The sequence below is a fragment of the Vipera ursinii genome (assembly GCF_947247035.1).
Source record: "Vipera ursinii genome assembly, chromosome: 3".
Taxonomy (NCBI): domain Eukaryota; kingdom Metazoa; phylum Chordata; class Lepidosauria; order Squamata; family Viperidae; genus Vipera; species Vipera ursinii.
Genome location: NC_139516.1, coordinates 3364162 through 3385430, shown reverse-complemented (window position 1 = coordinate 3385430; position 21269 = coordinate 3364162). Strand labels below are relative to the sequence as shown.

General features: G+C 42.8%; 1 protein-coding gene across 1 annotated transcript in view; it reads right to left on the bottom strand.

The window, feature by feature from the left end:
* Positions 1–18873, bottom strand: part of ANGPT4 (angiopoietin 4) — a gene marked incomplete at its 3' end in the record, with an annotated part of 32491 nt that extends 13618 nt beyond the window's left edge. The window contains exon 1 of the mRNA XM_083360943.1: positions 18520–18873. Within this exon, the coding sequence (XP_083217069.1) occupies positions 18520–18834 (315 nt within the window). The 5' untranslated portion in view covers positions 18835–18873. The remainder of the gene's footprint in view (positions 1–18519) is intronic.
* Positions 18874–21269: the final 2396 nt, after the last annotated feature.

Sequence of the window (21269 nt, the reverse complement as noted above, 5' to 3'; positions counted from 1 at the left end):
ATATTTTGCAAAGCTTCCGAGGGCAGAACAAGAAACAGTGGATGGAAATAAATCAAAGAGAGAAGCAACCTGGAACTAAGGAGAAATTTCCTGACAGTGAGAACAATTCACCAGCGGAACTACCTGCCTCAAGATGGGGTTGGACTAGAAGATAGATAGATAGATAGATAGATAGATAGATAGATAGATAGATAGATAGATAGATAGATAGATAGGCAGGCAGGCAGACAGGTGATAAATAGGTGATAGATAGATAGATAGATAGATAGATAGATAGATAGATAGATAGATAGATATAGACAGACAGACAGACAGATAGACAGACAGACAGATAAAGAAAGAGGGATATATATGTGTGTGTGTGTATGTGTGTGTGTATCTATATATATATAGATAGATAGAGAGAAAGAAAGAAAGAAAGAAAGAGAAAGAAAGAAAGAAAGAAAGAAAGAAAGAAAGAAAGAAAGAAAGAAAGAAAGAAAGAAAGAAAGAAAGAAAGAAAGAAAGAGAGACAATAGACAGACAGACACATACAGTATAGATGATAAACAGTGGAGGGATGATGGGTGGATATAGAGTGTGATGAGAGATGGATAGAGTATGTGGTTGGAGAGAGAGAGACAGAGAGAGACAGAGTGAGACAGAGAATAAGTGTGGCGTTTCTGAATCTCCTGGGCAAAACAACACAAGCGCTGTGTACGATCCCCATGGGGTATCTCTGACCCCCTCCGTCCCATTGCCCAACAGCCTGGAAATGTCTCCAGGGCATCCCCTGGGGGAATCCAGCAACACCAGCCAAAAATAATAATAAAAAAATGCTGAATGCTCTAGCACCACGTAAGAAGAACAAACATGCCTATGTGTAAGTCGCTTTTCTCTTGGCAAAAGCCCCTCTTGGACAGTGCCAGTTTTAATCAACTCCTGGCTGCGGATCCCGTTGGAGCCACGGGAATCGCAGTGCCCCCCCCAACCCGGTCTCTTTGCTTCCCTCCTGGCTGACTAATTGGACAAATTGTTCGCTCCACGGATCTCTCTCCGTTGGACGCCGGGCAGTCCCCGGCTGCGAGCAAAACAGTCCAAAGCTGGAAGAAAGAGAACATCCTGCATTTGAGCCGCAGCTACGGCACGGAACGGGCATCGGCTCGGCCATCCCTCCTCGTTGGGCAAGGTTTTGCCAGCCGGACTCAGAAGCTGAGAGGGGTAAATGAGTCACTGCAGGGGATAAGTTAGCCACCCGGTCGCTAAGCGAATCTGGCTTCCCCACGGCCTCTGCTTCTCAAAAGGTCGCAAGAGGGGATCGCGTGACCCTCCCGGGGACACCGTGCCCGTCGTAAATGTGAATCAGTTGCCAAGTGCCCGTCATAAATATGAATCAGTGGCCAAGGATTCCAGTTTTGATCGGTGGGGAGGCCACAAAGGTCATAACTGTGAAAAACGGTCGTAAGTCCCTTTTTTTCCAGTGGTGTGATCATTTTGAACGGTCGCTAAATGAACGGTTGTAAGCAGAGGACCGCCTGCATTTGTTTGTTTATTAAACAGATATGTTACCTGGCTCACTATCCAGAATGACTCAGGGAGACACCAGGAGGGTGTGGGGGATTCTGCAGAGGGTTAGGGTTTGTTCTAGCCCATCCCAATCACAATAAATTAACATTTATTTGAATGGAATAGCAGAAAGAACGAGATCCAATTTGGTCTAGCAACTGGGTGACTTTGGGCCAATCACCAGGAGACGGTGAGTTCTAGTCCCGCCTTAGGCATGAAAACCATTTGGGTGACTTTGGGCCAATCACCAGGAGAAGGTGAGTTCTAGTCCCGCCTTAGGCATGAAAGCCGGCTGGGTGACTTTGGGCCAATCACCAGGAGACGGTGAGTTCTAGTCCCGCCTTAGGCATGAAAACCATTTGGGTGACTTTGGGCCAATCACCAGGAGAAGGTGAGTTCTAGTCCCGCCTTAGGCATGAAAGCCGGCTGGGTGACTTTGGGCCAATCACCAGGAGACGGTGAGTTCTAGTCCCGCCTTAGGCATGAAAACCATTTGGGTGACTTTGGGCCAATCACCAGTAGATGGTGAGTTCTAGTCCCGCCTGAGGCATGAAAACGGGCTGGGTGACTTTGGGCCAATTGTCTGGAGACAGTAAGTTCTAGTCCTACCTTAGGCATGGAAGCCAGCTGGGTGACTTTGGTCCAATCACCAGGAGACAGTGAGTTCTAGTCCCGCCTTAGGCATGAAAACATTTGGGTGACTTTGGGCCAATCGCTAGATGGTGAGTTCTAGTCCCGTACAAGGCACAAAAGCCAGTGAGTGACTTTGGACCAGTCACCAGAAGATTGTGCATTGCAGTTATAGTCCTGGTTGCACGGAAGCAACCAGGTGACTTTGAACCCCAATACCAGGTGATGGTAAATTCTAGTCCCACCTTAGGCATGAAAGCTGACTGGGGAATCCTGGGATTCCACCCATCTTAAAATGACCAACGTCATTTAACACTGACCTAATATGTGTGCATCACACTCACATCCATACACACAGCCCACCCCCTCCCCAATTAACACTCCCCATGCTTGGCAGGGTGGCATAACTGCCTCTGCTAGGCCTCCAGCTCAATTAATTCAGAGGGTTGTGTGAATGCAAAATGCTCTCTCAGCCCGGCTTGCTTCCCAGTTTTGTTACAGAGATGATTTTCGGAAACCCTTTTGAGTTCTCAAGAAAGAGAGGAAAAGAAAACAAATGAAGGAGGAAAGAAAGAAAGAAAAAAAGCGGTGACGACATCTTTCACCAAGACATGTTAGGATCAATGAATAAGGTTCCAAGATCAACTGGATCCAGATGGTTAAAATCCCTCCCTGGGGACTTCAAAGTAACTTTCTTGGGATAAGCAACAGTGTTCCCGCAAGACAGAAAGAAGAGGCAGCGATGAGACACAGATGTTCATCTTTGGAGATCCCCGAGGGAGATGCGTTTCCTGAAGTCCTCTATTTTTAGGAGAGATTCTTATAACTGAGGTTTGTCTGATAAATTCCAGCTTTTTGGAAAGACTCTGGGAAGTGGGGGCTTCCAACGACAGGTCAACGGAGGCAAGGGGTCCCCTCCGGTGGCAACACAGAAGCTAAGAGCTTCAATATCAGCTGGGAAGTCAAAACTCAAGAAGGATAGATTTGTATCTATGATTCTGACGTTCTACGATTCACAGAATCGCAGAATCATGAAATCACAGAAACATAGAATCACAGAATTATAGAAACATAGGATATAGAATCATGGAATCATAGAAATTGAATCATAAAATAACGGAATCACAGAATCATGGAATCACAAAAGCAGACATAGAATCATGGAATCATAGAATCACAAAATTATAGAATCACAGTATCATAGAATTACAGAATCATAGAAACAGAATCACAGAATAGAAACGTAAAATGACAGAAGCACAGAATCATGGAATCACAAAAACAGAGAAACAGAGAATCATAGAATCACAGAATCATACAAACATGGAACCACAGAATCATAGAATAACGGAGTCACAGAATCACAGAATCACAGAAACAGACATAGAATCACGGAATCATAAAAACAGAATCACAGAATCACAGTTATAGAAACATACTCATGGACTCATAGAATCACAGAATTACAGAATCATATAAACATAGAATCACAGAATCATAGCAACAGAATCATAGAATTGTGGAATCATAGAAACAGAGAATCAAGTATCCCAGAAACATAGAATCAAGAATTCCAGAAACATAGAATCAAGAATTCCAGAAACATAGAATCACGGAATCATAGAAACTGAATCATAGAATAACAGAATCACAGAATCACAGAAACAGACATAGAATCATGGAAACATACTCATAGACTCATAGAATCACAGAATTACAGAATCATATAATCATATAAACATAGAATCACAGAATCATAAAATCATAGAATCAGGGAATCAGGGAATCACAGAATTATATACACAGAAACAGACTCATAGAATCATGGAATCATAGAAACATAGAATCACAGAATTATAGAAAGAAACTCAGAATCACAGAATTACAGAATCATAGAATCATATAAATATTGAATCATAGAATCGCAGAATTATAGAAATGTATAATAATATAAACATAGCATCATAGAATCCCAGAATCATAGAAACAGAATCATAGAATTGTGGAATCATAGAAACATAGCATCAAGAATCCCAGAATCATGGAATCACAGAATCACAGAAACATAGAATCGTGGAATCATAGAAACACAGAATCATAGAAACATAGAATCACAGACTCATAGAATCATAGGGTCAGAAGGGACCTTAGAGGTCTTCTAATCCAACCCCCTGCTCAAGCAGGAGACCTTACGCCATCCCACTTGAATGGATGACCAATCTTGGAAACCTCCATGCCCAAGCGTAGGAGCTAAGCTGCTCAAGTGATTAATTGATCTCCCAGTCAGGAAAGGACTCCTGAGTTCCGGGGTGGGTCTCCCTTTGAGGAGCTCCTACCCCCCGCTTCTTGTCCTGTCCTCAGGTGCTTTGGAGAACACGTCAATCCTCTGTGATAGTTTGAAGGGAAGGTGAACTATACCCACCTACAAGCAGCATCTGGAAAACAGGACAGCAATTAATAGCCGCCATCCTGATTTGTCAAACAGAAGCTTTGGTCCCAATGACTTCCTTTTCTGAGTAGCTCTTAGTTGATTGGGGGTATGCGGTGGATGTAATATATCTTGATTTCAGAAAAGCATTTGAGGGGAATACCCGATAGCATTCTGATTAGAGGGAGAGAGACAGAGACGCCTTCTTGAAAAATCCATGCTCACTGCACTGTTTCCAAGATATTTTTCAGCTGTTTGGGAATTCACCAACTGACTCTAGTTTACCAGTTCCTCCTTTTGGGAATTTTTTTTTTTTGAAAGCTAGATTCTCGCAGTCTTCTTTAACTAGATTGATTGAAAGAGAGCGCTATTAGATGACAGAAAATTCCGCATTTCATTCTCTTTTTAAGAGCCCTGTTAGGGCAGGGGAACTGGCCATTTGTATTCCTTTTAATGAAAGACTCCGCGGAGGTGCTAAACTCGCCAAATTCTGGCCGCCATCTTGACTTTTCTGACTCCCTCGGACAGCCCTGCCTTTGCTCAGGTCCCCAGAGCTTGCTGCTCTCTGAGGGAGAGAGAAGTTCCCTGTAAAAAGCGCTTTGGGGGGGGGGAAAGAAGAAATAATCCCCGGGATTAACACAGGAAGTGGGCGGAAACTATTAATAATTCTCTGATCTTTTTTGCAAAAATCAATGTAAAGTGGGCCCTTGGGAGGCTGGAAGGACGAGAGAAGCGAAATACAGAAACAGATGCTTTTCTATTGAGGGAGAAGACTTGAAAACATGGGAAATAATTAGCAAATGCATCCAGATCTTGAGCTTAAACCAGTGTGGCTCAGCCTTGGCCACTTTAAGTTATGTGGACTTCAACTCCCAGAATTCCCCAGCCAGCATGGCTGGCTGCAGAATTCTGGTAGTTGAAGTCCACATATCTTAAAGTGGCTAAGGTTGGGAAATATTAGCTTAGATCTGGGGTCTTCCAACTTGGCCCTTTTATGACTTGTGGACTTCAACTCCCAGAATTCCTCAGCCAGGCACTCTTGGCTGGGGAATTCTGGGAGTTGAAGTCCACAAGTCATAGAAGGGCCAAATTTGAAGACCCCTGCTTGTGGACTTCAACTCCCAGAATATCAGCAAACAGGCCGTGCCTGCAAAGATGAAGTGAGGGAAGCTAAGACTCAAAATGAACTAAGGCTTGCGACAAAATAAAAAATAACAAAAAAGCTTCTTTCAACATATAAGAAACAAGAAAAAAGTTAAGGAAATGATTGGTCCATTAGTGGGGGAAAGTGGCAAGAAGGTGACAAGCAACAGGGAGAAAGCAGAACTATTTAACTCGTTTTTTGCATCTGTCTTTACACAAAGGGAAAAAACAGTCCAACCTACAAAACCAGTGCCATAAAAAACAGAATAGAAATGCAAGTTCTCTTCAACATCTTCATCAATGATTTGGATGAGGGGATAGATGGGGAACTCATCAGATTTCCAGACGACACCAAGCTGGCAGGAATAGCCAATACTCCAGGAGATAGGCTTAAAATACAGGAGGATCTGGACAGACTCAAACACTGGGCGCTATCTAACAAGATGAAATTCAATGGTGAAAAAAGTAAGGTTCTACATTTAGGCAGGAAAAATCAAATGCACAGGTATAGTATAGGTCAGGGGTAGGCAGTGTAATCTGGCTGAAGAATCTGCAACTTGCCACAGATGGAGACAAGGAATAGTGGGTGGGGCTGGAGCACTGGATGGGTGTGGCCAAAACGAATCGTGGGCGGGGTCACTGAGTCCCAGGTTTGGTGTTGTTGTTTTTTTGCTAACTTCATATATCTCTTCATGGGAGTGTTTCTCAACTTTGACAACTTTAAGACAGGTAGACTTCAGCTCCCAGAATGCCCTAACCAGCCCACCTGGCTGGGGCATTCTGGGAGTTGAAGTTTGCCTGCGTTAAAACTAGCAAGATCGAGAAATACCGCTCTGTGGCATAACACAGGTCGTCTTCAGCTTGCAACCATTTGTAAGTTTGCCGTTTGAGGTTACAACGGCAGTGGAAAAAGGGGACTTATGACCGGTTTTCACACTTACGACTGTTGCAACATTCTCTTTAATAGCCTAGACTAGGGGTCCTCGAACTTGGCCCTTTTATGACTTGTGGACTTCAACTCCCAGAATTCCTCAGCCAGCGTGCCTGGCTGAGGAATTCTGGGAGTTGAAGTCCACAAGTCATAAAAGGGCCACGTTCCAAGACCCCTGGTCTAGACCAGAGGTGGGGAACTATGGCCCCTTTATAACTTGTGAACGTCAACTCCCAGAATTCCTGAGTCAGCAATGCTGGCTCAAGAATTCTGGGAGATGAAGTCCACAGCTCCTAAAAGGGTCATAGTTCCCCACCCCTGGCCTGCCCAAACCTCCAGACTCCTGATCATCTTTGTTGCCGTTCTCCGCACTCTTTCTGGAGTCTCAACATCTTTTTTTTTTTACATCATGGCGACCAAGACTGGATGCAGGATTCCAAGGGTGGCCTTAGCAAGGCCTTGTAAAGTGGCATTAACACTTCACGTGACCTTGATTCTATCCCTCTGTTGATGCAGCCTAGGACTATCTAACAAAATGAAATTCAATGGTGAAAAAAGTAAGGTTCTACATTTAGGCAGGAAAAATCAAATGCATAGGTATAGTATAGGTGGTACCTTGCTCAATAGTAGTAACTGTGAGAGGGATCTCGGAGTCTTAGTAGACAATCACTTAAATATGAGCCAGCTGTGTGCTGCAGCTGCCAAAAAAGCCAACACAGTGCTAGGCTGCATTAACAGAGGGATAGAATCAAGATCACGTGAAGTGCTAATACCACTTTACAATGCCTTGGTAAGGCCACACTTGGAATACTGCATCCAGTTTTGGTCACCACGATGTAAAAAAGATGTCGAGACTCTAGAAAGGGTACAGAGAAGAGCAACCAAGATGATTGGGGGACTGGAGGCTAAAACATATAGGGAACGGTTGCTGGAATTGGGTATGTGTAGTTTAATGAAGAGAAGAGTGAGGTGACATGATAGCAGCCTTCTGATATCTCAGGGGCTGCCCCAAAGAAGAGGGAGTCAAGCTCTTCTCCAAAGCGCCCGAAGACAGGACAAGAAGCAACGGATGGAAACTAGTCAAGGAGAGAAGCAACCTAGAACTAAGGAGAAACTTCCTGACAGTGAGGACAATTAACCAGTGGAACTACCTGCCTCCAGAAGCTGTGAATGCTCCAACACTGGAGGTTTTTAAGAAGAGACTGGACAGCCACTTGCCTGAAATGGTATAGGGTTTCCTGCCTGAGCAGGGGGTTGGACTAGATGACCTCCAAGGTCCCTTCCAACTTTATATTATTATTATTATTATTATTATTATTATTATTATTATTATTATTATTATTATTATTATTATTATTATTATTACTGTGCTGGTTGCAGCACACGGCTGTCTCATATTTCAGTGACTTGTCCATTAGGACACCAAGATCCCTCTCACAGTTACAGTTCTTAGCTGCAGAAAGAGCATCTAACCTCTTTTCCTTTCTCTGAAGTCCTTTGAATTTTCAGGGCACCAGAAATGTCTTCCCTAGTGACCCTCGTCTTGCAGGAGACGCCCAAAATATCCAACTTTTCGCTTTCATAAATTGAAGCTTCCTGGGAACTGTCTGGGTTTAGTTGTCTAGGACAACATGATTTAGCATCTGGATTGTTCCTTCTTAATCATGGTACCTCACTCCCAAAGTGGTCCCTGACGCAAAACTTCCTGGCTCTCAGCCGCCCCCGCGCAGACTAACAATACTCCACGTTCTCCTTCAGCCACTCCTTCAGCCAACATTCAAAATTTATCTGCGGCGCAAAACTCAGCTCGGTTGCAAAGGGTTTCTCACCGTCAGCCCGACTGCTTAATTTTAGATGCAGATACTCCTCAACCTATGACTGTTACTGAGCCATTTGGGTCAGAAGCCATGATGGTCGTTAAGTAGGTCGGCAGGTGACTGTGCCTGATTTTACAATCTTTTTTGTGGCGGCCATTAATTGGCTGTAACAGCTGTTGAGCCCCTTCTTTCTTCTTCCTGACATTGCAAGATTCCTTTTTTTAAAAAAAAATCTGCAACACAAATAGGCAACCATCCAGATTTTCTCTTTAACAGAATAACAGAGTTGGAAGGGACCTTGGAGGTCTTCTAGACTAACCCCATACCATACCATTGCAGACAATGTAGAATGGAATGGAATGGAATGGAATGGAATAGAATAGAATAGAATAGAATAGAATAGAATAGAATAGAATAGAATAGAATAGAATAGAATAGAATAGAATAGAATAGAATAGAATAGAATAGAATAGACAGATTGTAGAATAGAATAGAATAGAATAGAATAGAATAGAATAGAATAGAATAGAATAGAATAGAATAGAATAGAATAGAATAGAATAGACAGATTGTAGAATAGAATAGAATAGAATAGAATAGAATAGAATAGAATAGAATAGAATAGAATAGAATAGAATAGAATAAACAGATTGTAGAATAGAATAGAATAGAATAGAATAGAATAGAATAGAATAGAATAGAATAGAATAGAATAGAATAGAATAGAATAGAATAGACAGATTGTAGAATAGAATAGAATAGAATAGAATAGAATAGAATAGAATAGAATAGACAGATTGTAGAATAGAATAGAATAGAATAGAATAGAATAGAATAGAATAGAATAGAATAGAATAGAATAGAATAGAATAGAATAGAATAGAATGAACGGAATGGAATGGAATGGAATAGAATAGAATAGGAATGGAAATATAGAATAGAATAGAATAGAATAGAATAGAATAGAATAGAATAGAATAGAATAGAATGGAAATAGAATCACCCTTAGTTACAAAATGGCCATAACCATGAGACCAAACCCCACCCCTTTTTAACAGCTGGGCTTTTGATCACATGATTAGGCCTGCCATTTTGACTTTTTTGCCCTCAGCCCTCTGTGGATCCTTCTAGTTGGTTACCCTGCTTAAAAGATCTAATCTTAGGCAGGAAAGTGAATGATGGAAGTGGAAAGATCTTACGCTTATCCAATCTCTTTTAAGAGGGCAAGACAAGAAACAACAGTTGGGTCCTGACCAAACGGAGAAGCAACCTGGAATTAAGGAGAAACTTCCTGACAGTGGGGACAATTAACCAGTGGAACAGCTTGCCACTAGAAATCGTGGACGCTCCATCACTGGAGATTTTTAAGAAGAGACTAGACAGTCACTTGTCTGAGACAGTATAGGTTCTCCTGCTTGGGTGGGGGGGCTGGACTAGAAGACCTCCAAGGTCCCATTCTATTCTATTCTATTCTAACCCTTTTCGTTTTGTTTCCTCCTCCCCTCCTTCTCTTTCTCCCTTCTTCCCTCCTGCCAGCCCCCTCTGTTTATTTCCTTCAATGTCTGAATCCAAAGAAAACAGGGACTGCTAAGTGGTTCCAGCTGAATTTGTGAAGAGCAGCCTATTTTGGGGGAAGCCGTGAGGGAGGCAGTGTTTGCAGAGAGGCCGCTGAAAGACACGGTCCCCGCTCCGTGTCCAAGAACCGGTCACCAAGCTTCAGATGTTCATCGTGTTCTTTGCGGGGCCTCAGAGTTGCAACAGCGGACCGTCGGCCAAGATCTCAGGAAAGGAGAACATTTTAAAATAGAAAACGGGCCAGACTCGAGTACGAACGTTTTGAATGTCCTACGAACGAGTGTTGGATTTCTCAACACAAGAATCCAGGCACCCAAAGTGCAATTAGACAGTGGGATTTTCTCCAGCAGGATTTGGCTCTTGCCCCACTTCTCTCCACACACACACACACCCCGCCGCGACCCATAACTCTAAGGAACAACTGCTCAGAAGCAATCTCTGTGGGTTCTACAGAAAATCACATTTCCTGCAGTGCACACTTGGTGGTTGTTGTTGTTGTTGTTGTTGTTGTTGTTGTTCTTCTTCTTCTTCTTCTTCTTCTTCTTCTTCTTCTTCCTCTTCCTCTTCCTCTTCCTCTTCCTCTTCCTCTTCCTCTTCCTCTTCCTCTTCCTCTTCCTCCTCCTCCTCCTCCTCCTCCTCCTCCTCTTCTTCCTACTCCTTTCTTCTTCTCCACCTTTTCCTTCTTCTCTTTCTTCTTTCTCCTCCTCTTCCTCCTCCTCCTCATTTCTTCTTCTTCTTTCTTCTTCTTCTTCTTCCTCCTCTTCTTCCTACTCCTACTCCTTTCTTCTTCTCCACCTTTTCCTTCTTCTCTTTCTTCTTTCTCCTCCTCCTCCTCCTCCTCCTCCTCCTCCTTCTTCTTCTTCTTCCTCTTTCTCTTCCTCCTCCTCCTCCTCCTCCTCCTTCTTATTCTTCTTTTTCTTCTTCCTCCTCCTCTTCTTCTTCTTCCTCTTCCTCTTCCTCTTCCTCCTCTTCTTCCTACTCCTACTCCTTTCTTCTTCTCCACCTTTTCCTTCTTCTCTTTCTTCTTTCTCCTCCTCCTCCTCCTCCTCCTCCTCCTCCTCCTCCTCCTCCTTCTTCTTCTTCTTCCTCCTCCTCTTCTTCTTCTTCCTCTTCCTCTTCCTCTTCCTCCTCTTCTTCCTACTCCTACTCCTTTCTTCTTCTCCACCTTTTCCTTCTTCTCTTTCTTCTTTCTCCTCCTCCTCCTCCTCATTTCTTCTTCTTTCTTCTTCTTCTTCTTCTTCTTCTTCTTCTTCTTCTTCTTCTTCTTCTTCTTCTTCTTCTTCTTCTTCTACTTCTTCTCCTCCTCCTCCTCCTCCTCCTCCTCCCCCCACCCTCCTCCTCCTTCTTGTCATCCCCTTTTTTCAAGCAGGGCAGAAAGTGTAAGCAGAACCATAGAACTGGAAGGGACTTTGGAGGATATCTAGTCCAACCGCCCCGCTCAGGTTGGGGACCCCTATACCCATTTCAGACAAACGGCTGCCCAGTCTCTTCTTGAAAACCTCCAGTGATGGAGCAGCCACAACTTCTGGAGGCAGGCTGTTCCGCTGATTAATTGTTCTCGATTTCAGAAAAGGCAGGAACAGCCATGCTCCTCTGTGCATTAATGATTCACCTGCGGAGACGGTTACCAGCATCAAATTCCTGGGTGTTGCAGCTAACGAGTAGGCTGGTTTGGTTGCTCAACAGTGAAAAACCGGTGAAGCGGGCACAGCAGCGCCTGCATTTTCTGCGTCGCATGAGAAAAGCACATCTTCCTTCCCCTGTCCTCACCACTTTCTGCAGAGGGACGATCGAGAGCATCCTGTCCTACAGCATCACAGCCTGGTTTGGAAGCATCCCTGCTTCGGACAGGAAGGCGGTGCAGAGAGTGGTGAGGACGGCAGAAAAGATCCTTGGCAGTTCCTTCCCCGCCATCCAGGACGTGGCACATACGCGATGCTTGAGCAGGGTCTGCAAGATTGTCTGGGACACGACACACCCTCTTCACAACCTGTTTTCCTTGTTCCCTTCTGGGAGGGGGGGGCTCCGTGGCATCCATAGCAGAACATCCAGATTCAGCCATAGTTTCATTCCGTACAGCATTAACCTTGTGAACTCTCAAGCTTCCTCCTTCACTTATGTATTCAAGATGGACAATCATTAATAGTTATATGCAGGGCTTTTTTTGCCATAGAACGCCCAGAACGGAGTTCCGGCACCGTTTTTGGATGGAACCTTGTAGGGTAGGCAAGGCGGGTTGTATGACATGTGAGAGTTCCGGCACCTTTTTCTTTTACAAAAAAAGCACTGGTTATATGTTACTTATATATAAGGGTGTAGGTCTATACGTACGTTGTACATAGTATGCTTTAAATTTATTTATTTATTTTATTCGATTTATATACCGCCCTTTTCCTGAAGGACTCAGGGCGGTTTACAGGGCAAATTAAAAAAAAAAATACAATATACAAATTAAAATACAATTAAATTAATAGCCCCAACACTTTAAAATTGAATTTATTTATTTATACTTATTTTATTAGACTTATATACTGCCCTTCCCCTGTAGGTCTCAGGGCGGACTAGGTTAGGAACAGATCAGCCTGGAGAAAGCCTATCTGTGTAGTCGCTAAGAGTCATCGGAGAGTTGAAGGCCTATAATCAATCAATTAACGGGGAGACAGAATTCCTTCGAGAAGTCCATAACGCTGAGAGAAGTGGAAGGAAAGAGAAGAGGGTGACCATCAGCTAGGTGGAAGGACTCAATCACGAGTCGATGGAGACAACGTTGGAAGATCTGAAGGACCAAACTGGGGACAGGTCAGTCTGGAAGAGGTTGAGCCTTTCGGTGGTTAAGCGACAATCAATGTCAAGACCAGGTTCCTTTGAGAAGTCCATAATGCTGGGGAAAGGTGGAAAGAGAGAGAGAGGAAGAAGAGGATGACGAGAAGGTGGATTGACTGAGCTGCGATGATGATGGGGGCACCGTTGGGAGACCTGACTGGGGTCAGGTCCTTCTGGCTAACACCTACAGGGTTGCTAAGAGTCAACAATGACTTGATAGCACCTAATCACTCATCAATCTATCTGGAGTTCCTTTCAGAAGTCCATAATGTTGGGAAAAATGGAAGAGAGGACCAGGAACATGGGAAGGACAAGAAACTAGCCAGATGGAGATCCAGACTGGAAATTAGGAGAAATTTCCCAATAGGGAGAACCATGAATCAGTGGAACGGCTTGCCTCCAGAAGTTGTGGGTGCTCCATCACTGGAGGTTTTCAAGAAAAGATGGGACAACCATTCGTCCAGCATGCCTTGGGCAGAGGGCTGGACTAGAAGACCTCCAAGGTCACTTTTAGCCTTATCTGTGCATGATTCTATCACTCTGTTACAAGGGTGAGGGTGGGTGGGGAGGGGAACCATTGGGAGGATGCCTAAAAGACCAGGTTAGCAACAGATCGTGGTTACGAAAACCTAACTAGGTGGTCAGTAAGAGTCAAGGGTGAGTTGTTGGCACATAATGAAATCAGGATTATTTCCGAGGATTTGCTGAATACACTCATTATTTGATTCTATTCTTTTTACCAGCAGTTGACATAAACATTTTTGTTTGAAGCCCTGTTTCCCAGGATGGATTAAGTACCTTGTTTATTTAAAGTGCCACAAGGGGAAAGGAGGAACGGACGAGGATGCAATTTCAGTGATCCCCAAATCCGTCCTTAAATTTTCACAAAGTTCCCTTAGGATCAAACCACTTGGTTTCGCTGTGTGGTTGCCGGACCACCATGTTGTTCTCGATTTATTTTTAATTTTTTTTTAGAAAAAAAAGTTCTTATTTTTTTTTGTTGGATGTTTATCTTGTCCCCGATTTTACATCCAGTGTTGTATTTTTATGTTGTGGTGACATTGTGAACCACCGAGAGTAGTTTGGAATTGGGGAAGGCCGAAATTGAATAAAAGAATAAAATAAAACAAATATAAAAAATAAAAATAAATGAAAAATTAAAAATAAAACAGATAAAAATAATAGAGTATAGTAATAATAATAACAGATTGCCCTCACATCCATAATAATAACAGAATAACAGAGTTGGAAGGGATCTTGGAGGTCTTCTAGACCAACCCCCCTTGCACAGGCAGGAAACCCTATACCATTGCAGACAGGATAGGGATAGAATAGAATAGAAAATATGGAATGGAATGGAATGGAATGGAATGGAATGGAATGGAATGGAATGGAATGGAATGGAACGGAAGAGAAGAGAAGAGAAGAGAAGAGAAGAGAAGAGAAGAGAAGAGAAGAGAAGAGAAGAAACGGAACAGAACAGAACAGTAGATGCAATGCAATGCAATGGAATGGAATGGAATAGAATAGAATAGAATAGAATAAAGAGATTGTAGAATAGAATAGAATAGAATAGAATAGAATAGAATAGAATAGAATAGAATAGAATAGAATAGAATAGAATAGAATAGAATAGAATAGAATAGAATAGAATAGAATAGAATGGAATGGAATAAAGAGATTGTAGAATAGAATAGAATAGAATAGAATAGAATAGAATAGAATAGAATAGAATAGAATAGAATAGAATAGAATAGAATAGAATAGAATAGAATAGAATAGAATAGACAGATTGCAGAATAGAATAGAATAGAATAGAATAAAGAGATTGTAGAATAGAATAGAATAGAATAGAATAGAATAGAATAGAATAGAATAGAATAGAATAGAATAGAATAGAATAGAATAGAATGGAATGGAATAAAGAGATTGTAGAATAGAATAGAATAGAATAGAATAGAATAGAATAGAATAGAATAGAATAGAATAGAATAGAATAGAATAGAATAGAATAGAATAGAATAGAATAGAATAGAATAGAATAGACAGATTGCAGAATAGAATAGAATAGAATAGAATAGAATAGAATAGAATAGAATAGAATAGAATAGAATAGAATAGAATAGAATAGAATAGACAGATTGCAGAATAGAATAGAATAGAATAGAATAGAATAGAATAGAATAGAATAGAATAGAATAGAATAGAATAGAATAGAATAGAATGGAATGGAATGGAATGGAATGGAATGGAATGGAATGGAATGGAATGGAATGGAATAAAGAGATTGTAGAATAGAATAGAATAGAATAAGAATTAGAATTAATAGAATAGAATAGAATAGAATAGAATAGAATAGAATAGAATAGAATAGAATAGAATAGAATAGAATAGAATAGAATAGAATAGAATAGAATAGAATAGGAGGTGGAAGGGACCTTGGAGGTCTTCTAGTCCAGCCCTCCGCTCGAGCAGGAGAACCTATACCATCTCAGACAGGTGACTGTCTCTTAAAAACCTCCATCGATGGAGCGCCCACGATTTATGGTGTCAAGCTGTTCCACAAGTTGATTGCCCTCACTGTGAGGAGGTTTCTCCTCAATTCCAGGCTGCTTCTCTCCTTGATCAGCTTCCAACCATTGTTTCTCGTCCTTCCCTCTGGTGCTTTGGAGAACAATGTGACCCCCTCTTCTTTGTGGCAGCCTCTCAAATACTGATACGCTGTATTTTTTCTTTTCTTTAGACAAGCCAGACAGAAGTCCCGCAGCCATTCTTCCTATGTTTTAGTCTCCAGGCCTTGGATCATCTTAGTTGCTCTTCTCTGAACTTTTTCCAAACTCTCAACATCCTTTTTGTGCTATGGTGACCAAAATTGGCTGCAGTGTTCCAGGTGTGGCCTCACTAGGGTTTTTTAAAGCGGTACTAATACTTCACGTGATCTTGTTTCTATTCCTCTGTTTATATAACCCAGGATTGTATTAGCTTTTTTGGCTGCTGCTGCACACGGCCGGCTCACGGTCAAGCGATCGTCCACTAGGACTCCGAGGTCCCTCGCACAGTTGCTGTTTTTGAGCCGGATCTCACCAAATCTGTATTTGTGCCTTTGGGTTTTCCTGCCTAAATGTAGGACTTCGCTTTTCTCCACATTGAAACTCATTTTGTTCCAGTTTGTCAAGATCTTTTTGGATCCTGAGTTTGTCTTCCGGGGTGTTGGCTACTCCTGCCAGTTTGGTGTCATCTGCAAATTTGATGAGTTCCCCTTCCATTCCCTCGTCTAAGTCATTGTTGAAGTTGTTGAAGAGTCCTGGGCCTAAGATGGAACCTTGTGGTACCCCACTGCTTATACTTCTCTCCGTGTGGATGTAGTGCCATCGAGGACTACTCGTTGAGTATGGTTTGCCATCCAGCTGCAGATCCATCTGGTGGTGACGTTGTCTCTCTAGTCCACCTTCTCATAGCTTGCCAAGGAGTAGGTGGTGGTCTGTCGAATGCTTTACTGAAGTCTAAGTCTACTGCGTCCACTGAGTTTCGCTGGTCTACTAGCGTACTCACTTTATTGAAGAATGAAATAAGATTGGTTTGGCATGATCTGTTTTTAACAAAGCCGTGTTGGCTACTAGTTGTGAGTTTGTTTGCTTCTAGCTGTTCGCAGATCTGTTTTTTGATTATCTTTTCTAGCATCTTCCCAGGTATTGATGTTAAACCGATTGGTCTGTAGTTTCCTGGGCCCGTTTTTTTCCCCCCCTTTCTTGAAGATGGGGACCACATCAGCCCTTTTCCAATCCTCGGGCACTTCGCCACTGCTCCAAAATTTATGAAAGATGTGGTACGGCAGTTCTGAGATAACATCTGCCAGCTCGTTCAGAACTCTGGGATGTAATCTGTCAGGCCCTGGTGATTTATCTTTGTCAAAGTTGGATAGGTGTTCTCTTACCATTTTCTGGCTTATTTTAATTTTTGGTTCTAGAATGTCTTTTGCAGTGGTTTTTTGTTTTGTTATGTTGGACTATGGTGTCTTTTTGTGTGAAGACTGATGCAAAATAGAATAGAATAGAATAGAATATAACAGAACAGAACAGAACAGAATAGAATTAATAGAATAGAATAGAATAGAATTACAGAATAGAATTACAGAACAGAACAGAACAGAACAGAATAGAATAGAATAGAATAGAATTACAGAATAGAATTACAGAACAGAACAGAACAGAACAGAACAGAACAGAACAGAACAGAACAGAACAGAACAGAATAGAATAGAATAGAATAGAATAGAATAGAATAGAATAGAATCTGGTAGGGACCTTGGAGGTCTTCTAGTCCAGCCCCCTGCTTAAGCAGTAGAACAACTTGCCTCCAGAAGTTGTGATTGCTTCAACACTGGAAGTTTTTAAGAAGAGACTGGACAAGCATTGCTTTCCTGCCTGAGCAAGGGGTTGGACTAGAAGACCTCCGAGGGCCCTTCCGTTATAGAAATAGAGAGAAAAAAATCCCACCTGCCCTCTTTCTGCCCCGGTGCCTTTAAAAAAAATTATATATAGATAGAGATAGAGATAGAGATAGAGATAGATAGAGATAGATAGATAGATAGATAGATAGATAGATAGATAGATAGATAGATAGATAGATAGATATAGAGAGATAGAGATAGATAGATAGAGAGATAGATAGAGAGATAGAGATAGAGATAGATAGATAGATAGATAGATAGATAGATAGATAGATAGATAGATAGATGATAGATAGATAGATAGAGATAGATAGAGATAGATAGATAGATAGAGAATAGGTGATGATAGATAGATAGATAGATAGATAGATAGATAGATAGATAGATAGATATAGAGAGATAGAGATAGATGATAGATAGATAGATAGATAGATATAGAGAGATAGAGATAGATAGATAGAGAGATAGATAGAGAGATAGATAGAGATAGATAGAGATAGAGATAGATAGATAGATAGATAGATAGATAGATGATAGATAGATAGAGATAGATAGAGGTAGATAGATAGATAGATAGATAGAGAATAGGTGATGACAGATAGATAGATAGATAGATAGATAGTAGATAGAGATAGAGATAGATGATAGATAGATAGACAGATAGACAGACAGAAAGACAGACAGACAGACAGACAGACAGACAGACAGACAGACAGATAGATAGATAGATAGATAGATATAGAGAGATAGAGATAGATGATAGATAGATAGATAGATAGATATAGAGAGATAGAGATAGATAGATAGAGAGATAGATAGAGAGATAGATAGAGATAGATAGAGATAGAGATAGATAGATAGATAGATAGATAGATAGATAGATAGATAGATAGATATAGAGAGATAGAGATAGATGATAGATAGATAGATAGATAGATATAGAGAGATAGAGATAGATAGATAGAGAGATAGATAGAGAGATAGATAGAGATAGATAGAGATAGAGATAGATAGATAGATAGATAGATAGATAGATAGATAGATAGATAGATAGATAGATAGAGATAGATGATAGATAGATAGACAGACAGACAGACAGACAGACAGACAGACAGACAGACAGACAGACAGACAGACAGATAGATAGATAGATAGATAGATAGATAGATAATTTTACCTTCATTAGCCACTGAGTGTTGTTTTCCAACATCCTCTGCAGCTGCTCGACCCTCAAGGCGGGCTGGGCGTCGCTGGCCGGGAAAGGCTGGCCGGGAGAGTCCCGCTGCAGGGCGTTGACGGCGAGGGGGTCTCCGGGGCTCTGGCAGGGGGGAGGCTCCGCTTCGGGGAGGACGAAGGTGTAACTGCAGCGACCCTGCTGAACGCGGTGGGCGCGGCGGCGGAAGACCCCCTCGCTCGCCCTCCGCTGGCTGCCCTTCGCCTCCCGGGCTGCCAGCAGAGCCCCGACGGCCAGGCAGGCCAGGAGGAATTGCATAGCGGCCAGGTGGGTGGGTGGAGGGGCGAAGAAAAGCCCACCTACCCTTCTCCGGCCCTTAAGGTTGATTTTTTGGGGTTTTCCCCCCCCCCTCGGCTCAACCTCTCCCCTGCAGTGAAGTGCCGGGATGCAAAGGCTCGGCGGACGCCAGAGGGAACGGCTGTTCTCCCTTCTGTGGGTCAGGCTGGGGTTTCTTCCCCCCCACCCCACTCCCCCTTCTTCAGAGTGCGTTCACATTCTGTAAAATTAGAACTTCCTCTTTCCCTCTGCCCCTCCTCCTCCCCCCCCTTTTTTTTTGACAGCCCCCCTCTTCCTCAACAAGTCTGGGTTGTGTTTTTTTTTTTTCTTTAATCATCCGGCGGCTTTCAGGAGCTATGAGGTCAGGCCTGCCAAAAAAACAGAGGAGGAGAAGGAGGAGGAGGTATAGCAGAGAATTTTGAGGGGCTGCCCCAAAGAAGAGGGGTGGGTGGGTCAGCTTGTTTTCCAAAGCCCCCGAAGGCAGGACGAGAAGCAACAGGGTGAAAACCAATCGAGGGGAGAAGCAACCTGGAATTAAGGAGAAACTTCCTGACAGTGAGGACAATTAACCAGAGGAACAGTCTGCCTCCAGAAGTGGTGAAAGCTCCAACACTGGAAGTTTTTAAGAAGAGACTGCACAACCATTTGTCTGAAATGGTATAGGGTTTCCTGCCTGAGCAGGGGGTTGGATTAGATGACCTCCAAGGTCCCTTTCAACTCTGTTATTCTTCCTTGCTTCCTTGCTTCCTTCCTTCCTTCCTTCCCACTGGAGGCTTTTAAGAAGAGACTGGACAAACATTTGTCTGAAATGGCATAGGGTCTCCTGCCTGAGCAGTGGGTTGGACTAGAAGACCTCTAGGGTCCCTTCCAACTCTGTTATTCTTCCTTCCTTCCTTCCTTCCTTCCTTCCTTCCTTCCTTCCTTCCTTCCTTCCTTCCTTCCTTCCTCCCTTCCTTCCTTCTTACTGGAGGCTTTTAAGAAGAGACTGGACAACCATTTGTCTGAAATGGCATAGGGTCTCCTGCCTGAGCAGTGGGTTGGACTAGAAGACCTCTAGGGTCCCTTCCAACTCTGTTATTCTTCCTTCCTTCCTTCCTTCCTTCCTTCCTTCCTTCCTTCCTTCCTTCCTTCCTTCCTTCCTTCTTACTGGAGGCTTTTAAGAAGAGACTGGATAACCATTTTTTCTGAAATGGCATAGGTTCTCCTGCCTGAGCAGTGGGTTGGACTAGAAGACCTCTAGGGTCCCTTCCAACTCTGTTTTCCTTCCTTCCTTCCTTCCTTCCTTCCTTCCTTCCTTCCTTCCTTCCTTCCTTCCTTCCTTCCTTCCTTCCTTCCTTCCTTCTTACTGGAGGCTTTTAAGAAGAGACTGGACAACCATTTTTTTCTGAAATGGCATAGGGTCTCCTGCCTGAGCAGGGGGTTGGACTAGATGACCTCCGGGGTCCCTTCCAACTCTGTCATCCTGACAGTGAGAACATTTAACCAGTGGAACAGCTTGCCTCCAGAAGTTGTGGGTGCTCCCTGAGTTGCAGGTTTTAATGACCCAACTAGGGGACATCATCGGTGCTAGAAAAGGAGTGGAGTCTGCAAGGGGGAGGAGGGGGAAGGGTTGGAGAAGATGGAGACAGAAGGAAAACGGAAAAAGAGAAGAGGAGGAGAAGGAAGGAAGATGGAGACAGGAGGAGGAGGAGGATGAGCAAGAGGAAGAGGAAGAAAAAGAAAGAATTTTTTGGCCAAGAATTTCTCCTTCCCCTCCAATCCTGTTATAAGCGGTCAGTTTTCAAGGCTGAAGGTTACACACAACCGGGCAACCCAAAAGGGAGGGGTGGGTGTTACGGTTTTTTTAAAAAAATCCCATCTGGAGTGCTTTAAGTAAATGTACAATGTTGGGGGGGGGGGTTTGGGGGGGATAATTAGAGAGGGATAATTCAAGGCTGTCACTCTGCATGTGCTTCAGTTTGGCACCAATTGCGTCTCCCCTGCACTTCTGGCCCCCTCCCAGGAGATTTGCAAAGATTGGCTTGACATTTCTTTGGCTGATTTAATTAATGGACCCGAACTGATTCTGTTTTCTCTGCGTTTTTCCCCCTAAATGTTTTAATTAGAGGTTAACCCTTTTAGCGCTGATGATGTTACCTAGTTGGGTCATGAAATGTCTGCAGAAAAACCAAGTACAGAGAACCCCACAAAACTTACAGTCCTCCCCCCCTCCTCCTCCTCCTCCTCCTTCTTTCCACAAAACTCACTCTCTTCTAGCTCTGATGATGTTACCTAGTTTAATTTAATTTAATTTATTGAGATTTTTATACCGCCCTTCTCCCAAAGGGACTCAGGGCGGTTCACAGGGCATAAATATAAACACCAATACAAACATTAAAAAATAATTAAATTAATGCCCAAGTTAAAACCAGAATACT